Source organism: Bos taurus, chromosome X (genome assembly GCF_002263795.3).
Source record: "Bos taurus isolate L1 Dominette 01449 registration number 42190680 breed Hereford chromosome X, ARS-UCD2.0, whole genome shotgun sequence".
In the NCBI taxonomy this organism is placed as follows: Eukaryota; Metazoa; Chordata; class Mammalia; order Artiodactyla; family Bovidae; genus Bos; species Bos taurus.
The window spans coordinates 8,003,194-8,020,326 of record NC_037357.1 but is presented as its reverse complement, the minus strand read 5'-3'; the positions used below and the strand labels follow the sequence as shown (position 1 = coordinate 8,020,326).

The window sequence follows — 17,133 nt, the reverse complement described above, 5'->3', positions numbered from 1 at the left end:
TAATAAAGTTGTTTTTACTAGAAAGACATGATCATTATAACCTTTATATATAGCTAATACCATATTTTCAAAATACACAAGACTAGAAATGGAGAGAACTATAATTAAAAACTTAGAGTTAACCCACTGTAATGGGAGATTTCAGAGGCAATTGAAGTAGACTAGGTAAAAGATGAGAATCTGTGGTAGATATATGATAGGTATATAAGTAGAGCAATAAAAATGGGTTTGATTGGCAGTGGAGAGAATAAGGAATGAGAAAAAGTCTGGCTTACCTCCTTGCACCAGTCCATAATGAGTTTTCTTCCACTCCCCTTTTTTGACTGATGGGATAAAGTCTATAGTATGTAGTTTAATATTTCACTATGTCTCCTTGTGCATGTGCTCAGTCGTGTCCAACTCTTTGCGGCTCCATGGACTAGAGCCCACCAGGCTCCTCTGTCCATGACATTTTCCTGACAAGGATACTGGAGAGGGTTGCCATTTCCTACTCCAGGGGATCTTCCTGACCCAGGGATTGAACCTGCATCTCTTGTGTCTCCTGCATTGGCAGGCAGATTCTTTACCACCGCTCCACCTGGGAAGCCCCTCACTGTGTCTCCTTTTATTATTTACTAATTTTTTAGTTAGTGTTAGATTTATCTATTGAAATAGATTTTGCATTTCTAGGGGCAGGAATAGTGAGCTATCATCATAGTGCCTAGCAAAAATGACTCAATAATGGTTAGTTGGATATGTGTCTATTTATGAAATGTCCATATTAACCATCTTCCACTCATACAAGATGGCTGTACTTGAGATAATTGATCCTTTTTTTCATAATGGAGGGTCAACTATCCACTTGATACTTTTTCTTTTGTAATAAACTAAAAACTAGTTTGTGACTTAAGTCAAATAGGTGTCTAGAAAATGAAAAGTGAGATGTCAAGCTGTTCATAATTTTTTGACTTAAGATTTTTCATTTAGAGGAATCAAATTTGCCCCATTATGTAAATCAATAGTTTACCTCTCCCAGATTGGATCTGTATATAGTATTTTATTTAATTTGGAGTTTGGCCTTTAAAGGGGAAATCTCTGACATTTTTAATTGAACAGGTGCGCATTTTCTTGGATAAACTAATAAATCCAATGGTAGGCACTACTGTTGTAGTATTATATTAATTTAGGACCTCTAACAGATGAAACTTTGAATTGCTACCTGAGTTTAAAAAGTGTACAAATTCAGGTATTTAACCTTGTCAGGTTAATATGAAAATTAGGGGGAAACCTATTTTGAAGGGAAATTATGGTCATAAATAGACCAGACTTCTTATGTACAGTTTTATCAATTGAGAGTAATGTTTGCTTTTTATATGTGCAAATAGTATTAGCTATTTTATGAAATTTTAATGAACCATTTTTAGCTTCTTCCAGCTGATAATTGCATTATGGATGAACACAAACGAGAAATTGTAGAAGCTAAGCAGATCGTTAGAAAACTTACAATGGTTGTATTGTCTTCTGATAAAATTGACGAGCGAGAGAAAGAAAAGGAAAAAGAAGAGGAGAAAGTGGAGAAGGTATATAATTTATTCTGGTAAATGTTGTCTTCTGGATTTAGAATTATGAAATTCAACTTGTGATGGTTAATCAACTTGTGGAAGAATAATTTCTTAGTTTTGATTGTGATGAAAGCTAGTTTGTGGAATACTAATTTGCAAACATGGTTTTGGCACCTCCCAAATGAGGCTGTCATGTTTTTTCCTATATAAATTGCAGAATGTATTCTAGATAATATCACACATGTGCTCTGTGTATAGTGTCTCTCAAGTCCTGAAGGGATTCTCAAAGATGAATTCTAGTTTCCTGTGGCACAGTAGAACCTTAAGTAGAACTGAATTTAATTCTAAGTCTGTAAACTGTTGTTTTGTCTGCTAAATGAAAAAGCAGATCCTGTTATTCCTTTTTTCAGTCACTAAAAAACTTGATTGTGCTTTCCAGAAAATACTGTTGAATTTGCCATGAATGGAAACTGTTGTTGACATACATTGTGTTATTTGGCTTAGTTTTTTAAATGAAAAATATTTAAATATTTATTGGTGTCTGTTTTCTGAGTATTTTTGCTATAATTGTTCCATTTTAGCCACCTGACAACCAAAAACTTGGTTTGTTGGAAGCCTTGTTAAAGATTGGTGATTGGCAGCATGCGCAGAGCATTATGGATCAGATGCCTCCATACTATGCAGCTTCACATAAACTAATAGCCCTTGCTATTTGCAAGCTGATTCATATAACTATTGAGCCTCTCTATCGAAGGTATGTTACCATATGGTTTACTAATTGAGGTAGAAAGAGTTTAGGACTACAAAATAAAATCTGCATATTTACCTTGTCTCCTTCAATCAAGCATATATTTTAATTCAGTCAAGCATTATATTTTATTTTATTTATTTATTTTTTTTCAATCAAGCATATATTTTAAATTGTTTTATCAGAAGATAAGAGATGTTCACAGAGCGTATCCTTCTGGCAGGTATTAATCAGTGACTTGTCTCCTATCACCTACACCAGGCAGAATTTGTGCTGCAGTGTAGTCTAAAAACTACATGTTAGATTTCTAGTTTGGATTTGCTCCGCTGAGAGTGAAAACTCCATTCTTCTGTTTTTGACTTTTCCTTCTCTCTCGGGGAGGAGAAAATTCCTAAAGTTTTTACCTAGTGTAATTTTCCTCTATCTTGGGTTGAGTGGCTCTGAGTGAGGTCTGTGCCACTCTGCTTGCCTTGTCTCTTCTGGCATATAGGCTGCTCTTCTGGAAATTGCTAGTGCAGCCTCTCTCATCATCCCTGGTTACTGTGTCAACCAGTCCTCTAGCCCTCAACCTACTTGTAGGATACTTAGGAGCAGTACTGGCAGCAGTGCTGGCTTCAGCCCCACAGATCAGAGCCTGCCCCCAAAGCCCCAGCTTTGTGACTCGTGCATAGCTGCTGGCTGCTGCCTTGAGTGCCAGCTGGGCTGTGGACCGTGAAGGCTCTTCTTCAGAGAGTGACCCCTGTGACTCCACAGCGGGACACCTGCTCAGCAGGTGAGAACTCTGGGCATGCTGTCCTTTTAGCGTGACATACCCTCTTTCATGATGCTGCTCACCTACCTCACACTCAGTCTAGGTAGTGGAAGTCAGGTTGAGAAATGTTTATTGACTTGAATCAGTGATGTTATCTCCATATTTTTCTCTTTCATCTTTGTGTCTCTGAGGTCCATCCCTTGTTCCCCATTCCCATATCCAAATTCCTGATCCTGACCAAATTTAATTAAAAACCAAGTTCATATGATGTATGAATATGTTACCTGTTACATGGAACCTACACTACTCTAATTTCCTTTTCTTATGCAGTTAATTTGAAACGGTCTCCTAAGCTCTGAGTTTTTTCAAATGAGTATTGTTTTTGTCTTTTTCTACCAATTAAATGATGTGGTATAATGAAGTTAAGCACAAATGAAATAGAAGAAGCAAATATGAGTAAGAAAAGTTTTATAATATGACTGTGTTAACTTAAAATGGAGCATTGCATAGTATATATACATTTTTCTTCTTTTTGTAGAGTTGGCGTTCCTAAAGGTGCTAAAGGCTCACCTGTTAGTGCTTTGCAAAATAAGAGAGCACCAAAACAAGCAGAGAGCTTTGAAGATTTGAGGAGAGACGTCTTCAATATGTTCTGTTACCTTGGTCCCCACCTTTCTCACGATCCCATTTTATTCGCAAAAGTGGTGCGGATAGGCAAGTCATTTATGAAGGAGGTTAGTAAGTTTTTTTTCTTTTGAGCAGAAAGCTAAATTATAGAATGAAAATGTTCTGAGTATATTTGTGTTATGTGTATCTCTAGAAATACAAAGAAAGTAAACTTAAGAAAATGTTATGCTGAGTAAGATTTGGACAAAGTCAATGTGTCCCAACCATTTATATATAAAAACTTAAATCCAGTCAAGCCCTCCAGATAGAAAAATACGGTTTGGACATGTGATTGCTTTTTGAATCCTCTTATAATTGTGGTTATTTGAACATTCTTTCCTCTTGCTTTTCTTCTGCTCATTTACTTTATTGGCTGCAGTTTTGAATCATTGCCATTATTTGTGTGAAGTCCCTTTAGCCTCGGACTTCAGACTGTTCAGGATCCATTCTTTTTTTTTTAGTAAACTTTTTATTGAAGTAAAACATGGTACAGAAAGCACACAAACCATAATTGTATAGCTCAGTGGCTTTTTCCAAACTAAATAGCCATGTGTCTACCACTTAGATCAAGAGATAGAACAGTACTAACACTTGAGAGTTTTCCTTAGATGCTCTCCTAATCACTACTCCAAGGGAAACTGTTATTATTTTATTGATGTGGAGTTGGTTTACAATATTATATTAATTTCAGATGTATAGCAAAGTGGTTTGGCTATACATATGTATGTATATATCTTTATACCATTTTTTTATTCTTTCCCATTATAGTTTATTAAAAAGATACTGAATATAGTTCCCTGTGAGATACAGTAAATCCTTATCTATTTTATATATGGTAGTGTGCATCTGTTCATCTTTGCTCCCAATTTATTTTATGTCTGTGAGTCTATTTCTGTTTTGTAAATAAGTTCATTTATATCATCTTTTCAGATTCCTCATAAAGTGATCTATATTTGTCTTCCTCTGACTTACTTCACTTTGTATGGTAATCTCAAGGTCCATCCATTTTGTGGCAGATGGCATTGTTTCATTCTTTTTTATGGCTGAGTAATATTCCATTGTGTGTGTGTGTGTGTCTCTGTATGTGTCCATGTACATACACAGATACACAGACCCACATATTTTTCTCCATTCGTTCTTGATGAACACTTAGGTTGCTTCTGTGTCTTGGCTTATTATTATATTTTAAAGTTAGCTTTGAGTTATAATTTATATACAGTAAACCTCACCAACTTTAAGTATGCAATTTGATGAATTTTGACAGATGTATATAGTTGTATGTCTACCACCACAATCACGATATAGGATATTTTCATCATCCCAGCAAGTTCCTCTTGCCTCTTTGCCATCATTTCCCTCCCTTCATTGCTGGTTCCTGACAACCGCTGGTAGGCTTTCTGTCACTGTGCTTTTGCTTTTTCTAGAGTTTGACATAAACGGACTTGTATAGAATGTACTCTTTTCTGTCTGGTTTCCTCCACCTTTAGTGCTTCTGAGATTCATCTCAGTTGTTGTATGTGTCAGGAGTTCTTTATTGCTGTGTAACATTTCATTATATACACATACGAGAGTTTATTTGTTTGCTAGTTGATGAGCATTTGAGTTGTTTCTAATTAGAGGCTATTGTAAATAAAGCTGCTATGGATATTCTTCTACAAGTCTTTTTTCTGGGGGAGTGTATGTTTTTGTTTCCCCAGGATTGGGATTGCTGGGCCATATGGGTAAGTGTATGTTTAACTTTTTGTCAAACTTTTCCAACATGTGTGTACCATTTTGCACTCCTGGGAACATTGTTTATGACTTCCTAATGCTCCACATCCTCATCAACATTTGGTATTGTCAGTCTTTTAAATACTAGTCATTCTAATGGGTGTGTAGTGCTATCTTTTGTGTTGTAATTTATGTTTCACTGATAAAGTGATGTTGAGCATCTTCTTATGTTCATACTTGCCATTTATAATCACCTTTATTGAAATGTCTATTCAAATCTCTTGCCCATTTTAAATTCAGTTGTCCTTTATTCTCAGTCCGATTTGCCTTGTCATTTTGTTTACTGTCTTTTGAAAAGCAAAAGTTTAAAATTTTGATTAATTCCAATTTAATAGCACTTCTCTTTTATAGTTTGTGCTTTGTGTTCTAAGAGGTCTTTGCCTAACCAAGGTCTTAAAGAATGCGTGATTTCTTTTCAGTTGTAAAGCAGTGTAACCAAAAAACTCTAGAAATCTGGAAATTGTTACAAGCATAAATGTGGTTTTCTCCAGTGTTTGGTGATTGCACCTAATTTTTAATTTTTGACAACAGTAACTGCATAGAAAATTAACAACTCTTGTGTTTTAATCACTTGACACCTATTTCATTTAGCTTTAGATACTTAGCTGGTAGATAATTTTTTTAAATATTAACAAATTTATATTGTACAAAGGTATGCTAAAGAAATCTGCTAAGTAGTTCATTACTATACATGATATTTATTATATAGCATATATTCATATAAGAGAACTATAACAGTGTTTCATTATGTTGATCTTATAGTCTGAAAAGGATGAGACATGTTAACTAGTGCTTGTTCAAAGAACACGGGTTGTGTTTCCCCAGTGTGTAATACTGAGAAGCATGTAAAGTCAATTTGTCCCATTACTGGTGATGTTAGCATTAATCACTTGGTTAAAGTGATGGCTGCCAGGTTTCTCCAGTGTATAGTTACTCTTTTTCCCTTTGTTGTTAATATGTATCCTGTGGGGAGATACTTTGAGACAATGTAGACAGCCTCTTTCTCATCTTACTTTCACCCACTAATGTTATTCTTTTTCATTGAAAATCTTAATGTTCAGATGTCTTGTTCTGAAATTCTTTCTCTGGCTATGAGTATCATAAACTTGTAAGCAGGAGCTCAAACATCAAACTTTCGGAAGTCCCATATGTAGACATATGTATAAACATATATAGATACAATATTGTTAAGATACACAGGTGCTAAAACTCTTCCACTCCGCCATCTCCATTGTAGCCCTCATTTGTCTTCATTCTATCACAGTTGTGCCTGGTGCCTGGCCCCTAACTCCAGTCTCTATTTTTGCAGAGGTAGAAAGGCAGAAGGGAAGGTGAAAAAGTTTATTTTGATCCCAGTGTGGAAAGAAATCTATCTTCTCTCATTTCTAAGGTTGTGGTAGGAAAAGTGCATCTTTCCAATGATCTGACTTAGCATTTTGGTTCATTTTTTTACCCTAAAAATATTTCACTATAACAAATCATTATGTGTTTATAGGTTTAAAAGACTTTAGTTGCCTAGCTTGAAATTTAACCATGGTGTTTTTTTCTTCTTTTTTTTTAATGTTCCTTCTAAAGGGGGAATATGGGGCTTCCCAGGTAGCTCAGCTGGTAAAGAATCTGCCTGCAATGCAGGAGATTCTGGTTCAATTCCTGGGTCAGTAAGTTCCCCTGGAGAAGTGATAGGCTACCCAGTCCAGTATTCTTGGGCTTCCCTGGTGGCTCAGACAGTAAAGAATCTGCCTGCAATGTGGGAGACCTGGGTTTGATCCCTGGGTTGGGAAGATCCCCTAGAGGAGGGCATGGCAACCCACTCCAGTATTCTTGCCCAGAGAATCCCCATGGATAGAGGAGCCTGGCTGGCTACAGTCCATGGAGTCACAAAGAGTGACATGACTGAGCGACTTCTCTGTAGTCTGGAATAGGGAGTGAATGAGCTCCGTGAGGCTGAGTACAGCCATCATATAGGGGACCTCTGTTTTGTCTTCTGAGACAGATTACACATTGTATACTAGGCATGCACAGCCAAGTGGGTATCCAGCTCCCTTGGACTTTGATTCCCTAGTCTGAGCTCAGTTCCTTTGAGAGACAGCAAGCCTTAGCACCCAGAGTCCTGCTGGGCTGCTACTCAGAAGGGTTTTTCCTCAGGCTACTTACTTACCTTGTAGGTCTTGTTGCCTAAAGGATTTTATTTACTTACCTTCCTTGCTCAGTACTGTTTCTGGGGATTGGGTTAAGGGCAGGCACCATACCACATTGACTGTAGTTTAGAATCTTGGTGTGTGTTTGTGTTTGCATCCCCTTAAAATTAACAGCATAATTTGCTCTTTTCTTGCTTGGTTGGTGGTGATTTGGGGACATTAAAAAAAAAGTAAACTATACTTTGTTTATTGCATTAGGGATCGGGGAAGAGAAATTCTGTTTATGTTTCACTCTGTTATCTTAATTCAGTTGTCTGACTAGTTTCTTTATTTGACTGTTTCTTATGTTGGACTTTGGTAAAAAAAAAGCCAAAGGAAAGGAAAATGAGGTCGCTCAGTTGTGTCTGACTCTGCGACCCCATGGACTGTAGCCTACCAGACTCCTCTGTCCATGGGATTTTCCAGGCAAGAGTACTGGAGTGGGTTGCCATTTCCTTCTCCAAAATGCTCTAAATTGATTCACAGATAAAGTTTATAGAGAAACCTGGAGTCAAAGGGTCAGGTTGGGTACTATTGGGTTGGCCAAGAAGTTTGTTTCAGTTTTTCAGTGAGATGTTCTAGAAAAACCCAAATGAACCTTTTGGCTAACCCAGTAGGTGATAGTAGGAAGTTGTGATAATGATAATTGGGGTAATGTGGAAGAATGTCCTTATTCTTAGGAGATGCACACTGAAGTTTTTTGAGATCATGTCTGCAACTTTTTTGGTTAAGAGAAAAAAAGGCAAATGTTAATTGTTGAATGTACATAGGAGCTATATAGATGTTCATGGATAGCATACATTGATTCAACTTTTATGTAAGCTTAGACGTTTTCATAATAAAAATTTGGGTTACTAGGGGGAGACTGTACCTTAATACCATTCATCCTTAAACTGGTTCTAGTTTATGAAGCAGCTACTTTAGAATCTTGACTTGATATTTATTGTTTTTTGTTAGCTATTAGGGGAGGGAGAGTCATTTTTCTAAGCCAGAGATGGGTGGTAATTATATTTGTCTTGTCTAGCTCCTGGGGTTGCAGTGTGAATCAAATGAGATATGTCATCTCACACGCTAGTAAAGTAATGCTCAAAATTCTCCAAGCCAGGCTTCAGCAATACGTGAACCGTGAACTTCCACATGTTCAAGCTGGTTTTAGAAAAGGCAGAGGAAGCAGAGATCAAATTGCCAACACCCGCTGGATCATGGAAAAAGCAAGAGAGTTCCAGAAAAACATCTATTTCTGCTTTATTGACTATGCCAAAGCCTTTGACTGTGTGGATCACAATAAACAGTGGAAAATTCTTCAAGAGATGGGAATACCAGACCATATGACCTGCCTCTTGAGAAATCTGTGTGCAGGTCAGGAAGCAACAGTTGGAACTAGACATGGAACAACAGACTGGTTCCAAATAGGAAAAGGAGTATGTCAAGGCTGTATATTGTCACCCTAATTATTTAACTTATATGCAGAGTACATCATGAGAAACACTGGGCTGGAAGAAGCACAAGCTGGAATCAAGATTTCTGGGAGAAATATCGATAACATCAGATATGCAGATGACACCACCCTTATGGCAGAAAGTGAAGAAGAACCTAAAGAGCCTCTTGATGAACATGAATGTGAAAAAGTTGGCTTAAAGCTCAACATTCAGAAAACGAAGATCATGGCATCCGGTCCCATCACTTCATGGGAAATAGATGGGGAAACAGTAGAAACAGTGGCAGACTTTATTTTCCTGGGCTCCAAAATCACTGCAGATGGTGACTGCAGCCATGGAATTAAAAGATGCTTACTCCTTGGAAGGAAAGTTATGACCAACCTATACAGCATATTAAGAAGCAGAGATATTACTTTGCCAACAAAGTCTAGTCAAGGCTATGGTTTTTCCAGTAGTCATGTATGGATGTGAGAGTTGGACTATAAAGATAGCTGAGCGCTGAAGAATTGATGCTTTTGAACTGTGGTGTTGGAGAAGACTCTTGAGAGTCCCTTGGACTTCAAGGAGATCCAGTCATTTCATGCTAAAGGAGATCAGTCCTGGGTGTTCATTGGAAGGACTGATGTTGAAGCTGAAACTCAATTCTTTGGCCACCTGATGCAAAGAGCTGACTCATTGGAAAAGACCCTGATGCTGGGAAAGATTGAGGGCAGGAGGAGAAGGGGACGACAGAGGATGAGATGGTTGGATAGCATCACCAGGTCAATGGACATGGGTTTGGGTGGACTCCGGGAGTTGGTGATGAACAGGGAGGACTGTGCTGTGGTTCATGGGGTCGCAAAGAGTTGGACACGACTGAGCAACTGAAGTGAACTGAACTGAAACATTAATTAGATTCTAATAATTAGGTATTCAATTTTAGAGTTAAAAATAGTTGTCATGAATTTTTAAGATCATAATAAGTTATCACTTATGTCAGCTATTGCTACACTGTCTTTGGTGAATTTTGAAAGTGTTAAATATAGTTTAATCTATTTCTGTCTTTAAATATAAGATGCCACTTTAAAGTAGCAGTTTCATTTCCCTCAGGAGCAGATTTTATATGGGAATGCTTTTAGCTTCTTTACATTGTAGTATTAAATGTTTTTCCCCCCTCATTGTTGATTTGTTATAAATAATCAAAGAATTTTTTTCAAATAAAGGACATTTTTGTTGCTGGGTTTTAATGAACTTGTTAAGGGTAGTTATGGACGTGTGTCCATTTAAAAATAGAAACAAATTTTGTAAACTATTTTAAAAACAATCAGAACTTTTCATTATAATTCTTATTGTCCAAATGGACACAGACACCGCTCTCATTGGCAATCTAGAATTGGAGCATAAGTTTGATCTACAATACCCTTGCTGTTTAATGAGTCTGAGCAGGGAAAAACTGTTAGAATGTTTATATATGTATTATCCCCTATAATAATTAGTTTGAACTGAAGTCATTTTAGGTATTAATATCTGTGGCAATTCTAAACAAGGTATAGAATCATAGTAATAAATTACTATGTAACAAATTACAAATAGGATCTTAATTTTTCCCATTAGTTATGTTTTTTACCTGGGAGGGGTATGTAAACATACAAGGAGAGGCAGACATTTAAATCTATTAGTAGGCAAATGGAGACTCTTATGTACAAACAGTGTAATTTTAAAAACTATGTTTTATACAAGAAAAGAAAGTAGAATTTTTAGTGTGGACCACATGCATGCAGTAAACAAACACTTGATTTAACTCTTGTAACTCCGCTCTGTTTCCTGAAATTGAACCTCAGTGTTTAGTTTCAGAAAAGATAATTCAAAGTGTGTAAAAGAGAGGTAACATTTAAAAATTACCCTGGGATAAAAACTGAGCCAGCGCTTATGTCATCTTGTGTGTGGGTGACCATATTAGACATTCCTCGGCATCTTCGTAGAGGTTTGTCTTGACTGAAAAAGAAATGTGGTGGAAGATAGTACTTTTCATTTAGTATCCTACCCTGTGATTTCATAAATGATGTAGTATCAAAGTTAAGGGATTATTTCTAACTAAGTGTTTTGTAAAGTCTTTAAGAATTTCTGATTGAAAGTTAAAAAGACTTTGAACCAAAACACTGAAAGACGATTCAGTTATCTCTTCTCCAGGCTTGATAAACTCAGGTTCCCATTACTTTTAATTTATAGGTTATATTTTCCTATTTTAAGTTACTGTGATGAGTCTCTATCAAAAGGTTTTCTCATAGAGTAGTTTTAAGACAAATCTGAAGTTCTTAGCCCATTCCATGGAACATAGTACTCAGTGAATGATAGCTAATAAGAACAAGAAAAATAAGGATGTTGAAAATAATGCCATGACTTATTTAAATGTAGCTTTGAATTCTAATCTAGGCTTAAATTTAAGTATTTTTCATTTTTTCCCTTTTCTGAGATAAAGTATACTCCAGTATGCTACTACTTTAGTATTTGAAACATTCATGAGTAAAAAGTACTAAAAATAGTACATTAGTAATAAAAAAAGTAGTTTATCTAGTTATATCTACGACTTTCCCCAACCTTTATTTTTCAACTCTCCAAAAGCCGCTTCTTGATGAACCTATTTTTTTTTGTATGTGGGGGGGGGGCTGTGTGCTCAGTACTGTTATGTAGCCCTGACAGCTACTCTGTCATTGTAGGGCAAGAATGAAACCTGCTTGGGGTCATTTATAGCTGATGGTCTGTGTAGACATAATTGTGTGTGCTCAATTTTATTCAGACTTAAAAATTCAGTTCCTAATAGTACATTGGTAAGCCTAGTTTTGGTCTTAAAGAGATCTTCAAAGAACTATCTTTGTCAGTTCCTCAAAGATAGAAACTTTCTCCTGCTCGTCTTTGAATTCCCAGTGCCTGGAACATAGTAAACAAATGCAAGAATGATTATCTTTTGTCCACCCCCATCCTTTCTCCCACTTCTGCCTGACCATTCAATAAAGCTTTTAGTATTCTTTTGTGGGAATGGAGAGTTTTGTATGTGCTCTGAATTAAAAAGCATATTAAGTTAAACTAAAGGAAACAAGGAAGTGGAATGTGTAAAGAAAATCACTTTTACCTATGTGTCTATCTTGATATTTTTTTGTTCATCTTTATTATAACTAGCCTTTGATAGAAACATTTTCTTACTGTTCTTGTAGATAATTTCATTGTGCTTTCCATATTTCTTTCTCTCTTTCAAATTTTCCTGTTTGTGAAATCCAGAGAATTGATACATAGACATTAAAAACTAATGAAAGTATCTAGTAAGGGAATTAGGACAGCTTAATAACTAGGAAAATGTCTTATTAGTATGGAGAAAACTGCATGTAGCTTTTTTAGGTTCATTTGAATTGTAGTATACTGAACTGAACTGATGCTAGGAAAAGAGTAACTTAACTGCCTTTATCCCCAACACAATACACTGTAAACCTAATTCTTCCAGTTATGACATACCCTTATTTCTGCCTCCCAGGGTACACCCAGTATGCCATGAAGATTACCCCCCTCCTCCCAACAAAATAAAAGCAACTGTCTAGTTTGTTTTCTGCCAAGCCACTTCTTCATAACCAGACTCCTTATTTGCTGACCAGGATATATGTTGATGCCTAAATTGTTTCTGTGAAAGGGAGCCATATTTTTTACCCTGCCAATTTAAAAAAATGTGATTGTTTGTTTTCCTGTTAAAGTAATATGACTGTCCCTGAGTTAGTCTTATGTGAAAATGTTGCATGGAAGTTAGATTTCCCTGTAGTAACACCCATTAAATTACTCAATCATGAAAACACACATGCACAAAATATACTTATCTACCAATAAAGTATGTGAGCTGCTTATTTGCTTTCCCCCTTCTCACACTGGATATTGAGCTAAATCCTTTCCAGAAATCTCGATTGTCCTTGAGTATCAGTTCTTCAGCTGTCCTTTTGGCCTTTGCACACTCCCCACAACACTCCATCTGAATATTCACACACAAATGTTATGATTTCATTTTGAATGAATAGGCAGCATTGTCAGACATGGCACTTCAGCAGCCCACCTGCAAATCCCTGATAAAATAAGGACCCAGGCCATTTTGTTCAAGTCTGTTTAAGTTAGGAAGTGGTTTGGTCTTTGTCAGCAATGTTAGTAATATTTTTGGGCTTATTTCTTGGTGAGGATTAAGTAGTGGTGAATTAAAATGTAGCTTTAAATTTTCTTTGCGTTTATTTTTTGTTGTTATTGCTTTGGTGTTAGATTTTACCAATTCTGAGGGAGAAAACTAGAATGTCTGGAGGGAGAATTGTAAATGCATTATAACCAAATTGAGCTTGCTACAATTTTATAATAAATATTCAGATCAGTTTTAGGATGTGGTAGGTGTGTGATAATGAGGTTGAGGAAAGAATTGGCTTATAAATCTGGCATTTAAAATTCATGAATGTTACAAATTATTTGAAGGTTAGAAATATAGATAAGAATTTAAAATGTTAATTTGTAATAATGGCTATATGTAAAATCTACATGTGTGTAACAAGTTAGGAAAGAATTCAAAACCACATGCAAGTTGATTGTTTTTTGAATTAGAAATGAAGTTGCAACAGCATAATCTTAATCTTTTTGCATTTTATTTATAGTTTTTTTTTTTTTTTTAATTTTAGTTTCAGTCTGATGGAAGCAAACAAGAAGATAAAGAAAAAACGGTAAGAGACTAGAAAAGTCCAATGTGTCTAATGTTTGTCTAGGTACAGCATACAGTGAATTTTACTGTGAACAAGCTTTAATCACCTATGCGAATAACTATTTTATACTTGTACATGTTGAATATAGCTTTTGGCTTATCATACAAAGTATCTTTTAAGATTGACAGCTTCCTGTTTTTGAGGATTGCCTTGTTCAAGAAAGGAAAAGGGATAAAAAGTCCCTTATTCTTGCTACACCTTTCCTTCCCTCACCTCATTTGCTTTCTTAGATAGAGAAACACAAATACATTGTGAAAAGTACAGTGATAATGTGGGGAATTAGATATGGTGTGTTATGAAATCAAAGAATGGCAATTTTTCCAAGGCTCACATAAATTTGTTTTGGGGGGAGGGATTAATATGCACCTCTTACTGAAATAACTTTTCTTCCCTTCTTCTTAGGAAGTTATCCTTAGCTGTTTGCTTAGCATTACTGACCAGGTATTACTTCCATCTCTTTCTTTGATGGACTGCAATGCTTGTATGTCTGAGGAACTATGGGGAATGTTTAAAACATTTCCATATCAGCATAGGTAAATATATAATATTTTGTATTTTTAGTTAAACAGTTCTAGTGCACTAACCTTGAAATGTTTAACTTTTCATAATTCTTCATCTCATCATTTTTAAAGATATCGTCTGTATGGCCAGTGGAAGAATGAAACTTACAACAGTCATCCACTTTTAGTAAAAGTTAAAGCTCAAACAATAGACAGAGCCAAATATATCATGAAGTAAGTTTTAATTTATTTTTCTTCTTAATATCTGATTTACTTTCTTTCAGCCGGCTTGTCTGAGTTTCAGTTTTGAGGATGCCCAGGAGTATTTACTAATGGTATAGCTGATTATATACTTCGCATAGAGTGACTACCAATTTTTGTGGTTTTTAGCTTGTTTTGACTATAATATTAGCTTTTGTAGGTGTCATTTTGCAAAGCTACAAACTCTATAAAAATCCTTTATAGGATGAATTATAGGATTTTTTTTAAAGGAGGGCATACTGTGGCCTTTGCTCAATTTGGGTAATACATCCAATGGCTTATACAAGATAGTCAAAGTTCTAGGAATTTCTGCTAGCATTTTTCCCCCCTTTTTGGAAGATCTAGTAGAGTCATGCAGAACTGTCTCCTTAGGGACTCAACTTTTGAAACATTTCCATTTTTTAAATTTGTGTGCTTTATTTTCAAGTCACTAAAAACATGAGTGATGTTATTCCTAATTCCTAGTAAACTGAAGTTTAATTATGAAAATTGTATACTTCAAATCAGTACTGGTTTAGATACTAATTACACTGCTGCATTGCAAGGATTTTCAGCAAGGCTGTTTTTTGTCATTTCTTTTACATTAGAGCAGTGGTATGGTTATTCTAATTAGAAGTAGTGCATTTTAGTTTAACTAGATTAAACAGTATGCAGTGAGACTTTCTTTGCCTAGTGATATTATCCTAGGTTGCAGTCTACTAGGGAAACACGCGTGTGCACAATCACAGTCTGGTTTAATAGATGGCTGTTACACAGCATGTATAAAGTTCTCTGGGACAATTGAGAAGAGAACAAATTATTCCACCTCATGGAAGTTAGGAAAGGAAGGCATGTTAAGAGGTGATATAAGAACTGCTCCTTCCGAAAGAGTTCCACTTTTAAGAATTCCCCAAGTAGGGTTTCTAGCTTAATAATAGCTAATATTTATGAAGCCATTACTATATGTGATGGACACTGAACTAAGTGCTTTATATGGATTATTTAATGATGTATTAAATACTGAATCTGTCTCTTCCACTCTCTACCCCCGCTTACTTAGTTCTTTCAGCTGGAGTATTATAGTGCCTTGTATTATTCTCTTTCTTCAAAATCCTTTGGTGACTAACCATTGCCTGCAGGTTATATGTCAAACTTCATGGCATGGTGATATAAGAGCACCTCCATGATCTGTCTCTCACTATTTCCATCCTCATTTCCTGTCACTTTTACCTCTAGCTGTACTGAGCCCCACGTATGTTTCCCTGAATGTGCTATGGTCTCCTTTTTCTTTGCATATATTTTTTCTTTTGTTCATACAGATTTTCCCTTACCTCTTTTCCTCTCTCCATCTGGTGACCTCACCCTTGGATGGTGGGCTCCAGTGTCACCTCTGTGAAGCCTTCCATTGCATATACCACCAAGCAAAATTGATTTTTTAAAAATTTAATTAATTAATTTTTGGGGCGCTGGGTCTTTATTGCTGCGTGTGGGCTTTCTCTAGTTGCGGTGCGCGGGCTTCTCATTGCAGTGGCTTCTCTTGTTGCAGAGCACGGGCTCTAGGGTGTGCAGGCTCAGTAGTTGTGGTGCATGGGCTTAGTTGCCCCTCGGCATGTGGAATCTTCCCGGAGCAGGGATCGAACCGTGTCCCCTGCATTGGCAGGCGGATTCTTAACAACTGGACCACCAGGGAAGTCCGATGATTGTTCTTTATTTGTGCCGCCACTATTAAATATGCATATAAATACTATCATACTGCTTATGTATATTGCTATGATTATTTTTCTTTTTAAAATTATCTAATTTTTTTTACTAGTTTATACATTCACATGTTTTAAATTTTAGTAGATATGAAAAAGTAGACAGTAAAAAGTCTCTCACCCTGTCCACTCAGTTCCCCCAAGGGAAAAAATGTGGCCACTGTTTACTTTCTTATTTATCATTTGATATTTTTATGTATATGCAAATAGATACAAATATATTATTCCCTCTCTTTTTATACTATTGATAGTGTATAATAAGTAATGTTCTATAAGTTGCTCTAATTGTTTATGAAAAAATTTTTTTTTTAAATTGTTTTAAATCTACCTCCCCAGCTGAACTGAGCTTGAGAGCAGGAACTGTTACACATCTTTGTATTTCTAGTGATTAGCACTCTGCCCATCATAGAATACATTAATATGAATTAATGAATAAGTAAATTAATATACATGTTTATCACAGAACAATATGTGCAGAATTTTTCATGTATTTGGATTTTTTTTGTTAGCTGTAACTGTTACACTAGCCTTGAACAGTATGATTTTAGTATTCATTGAATTTTTTGAGAATGAAATCATTAATTTATTACTTGAGAATTTCACCAGTTTTGATTACTGTTTAAAACATGAATTTTCTATAGGACATCCAGTAATTCATTCCACAGATGCTCATTGATTGTGTTCCATATGCGAAGCACCATAGTTGCTTGAGGGGAAGACATAATCAAGAGAATATTCCTTTTATTATAATTTTTTTTTTGGTGGAGGGAGGAAGCAGAAAGAAATGAAATAA

At 35.8% G+C, this 17,133-nt stretch overlaps 1 protein-coding gene across 16 annotated transcripts in view; it reads left to right on the top strand.

Moving 5' to 3' along the window:
- The window catches only part of THOC2 (THO complex subunit 2), a 118,534-nt gene that overhangs the window by 62,762 nt on the left and 38,639 nt on the right, over positions 1 to 17,133 (top strand). For all 16 annotated transcript variants that reach the window (XM_005227456.5, XM_024987826.2, XM_005227455.5 and 13 more), the window contains exons 10-15: positions 1,404 to 1,559; positions 2,123 to 2,295; positions 3,579 to 3,774; positions 13,763 to 13,804; positions 14,246 to 14,376; positions 14,476 to 14,577. In XM_005227456.5, the coding sequence (XP_005227513.1) occupies positions 1,404 to 1,559; positions 2,123 to 2,295; positions 3,579 to 3,774; positions 13,763 to 13,804; positions 14,246 to 14,376; positions 14,476 to 14,577 (800 nt within the window). The remainder of the gene's footprint in view (positions 1 to 1,403; positions 1,560 to 2,122; positions 2,296 to 3,578; positions 3,775 to 13,762; positions 13,805 to 14,245; positions 14,377 to 14,475; positions 14,578 to 17,133) is intronic.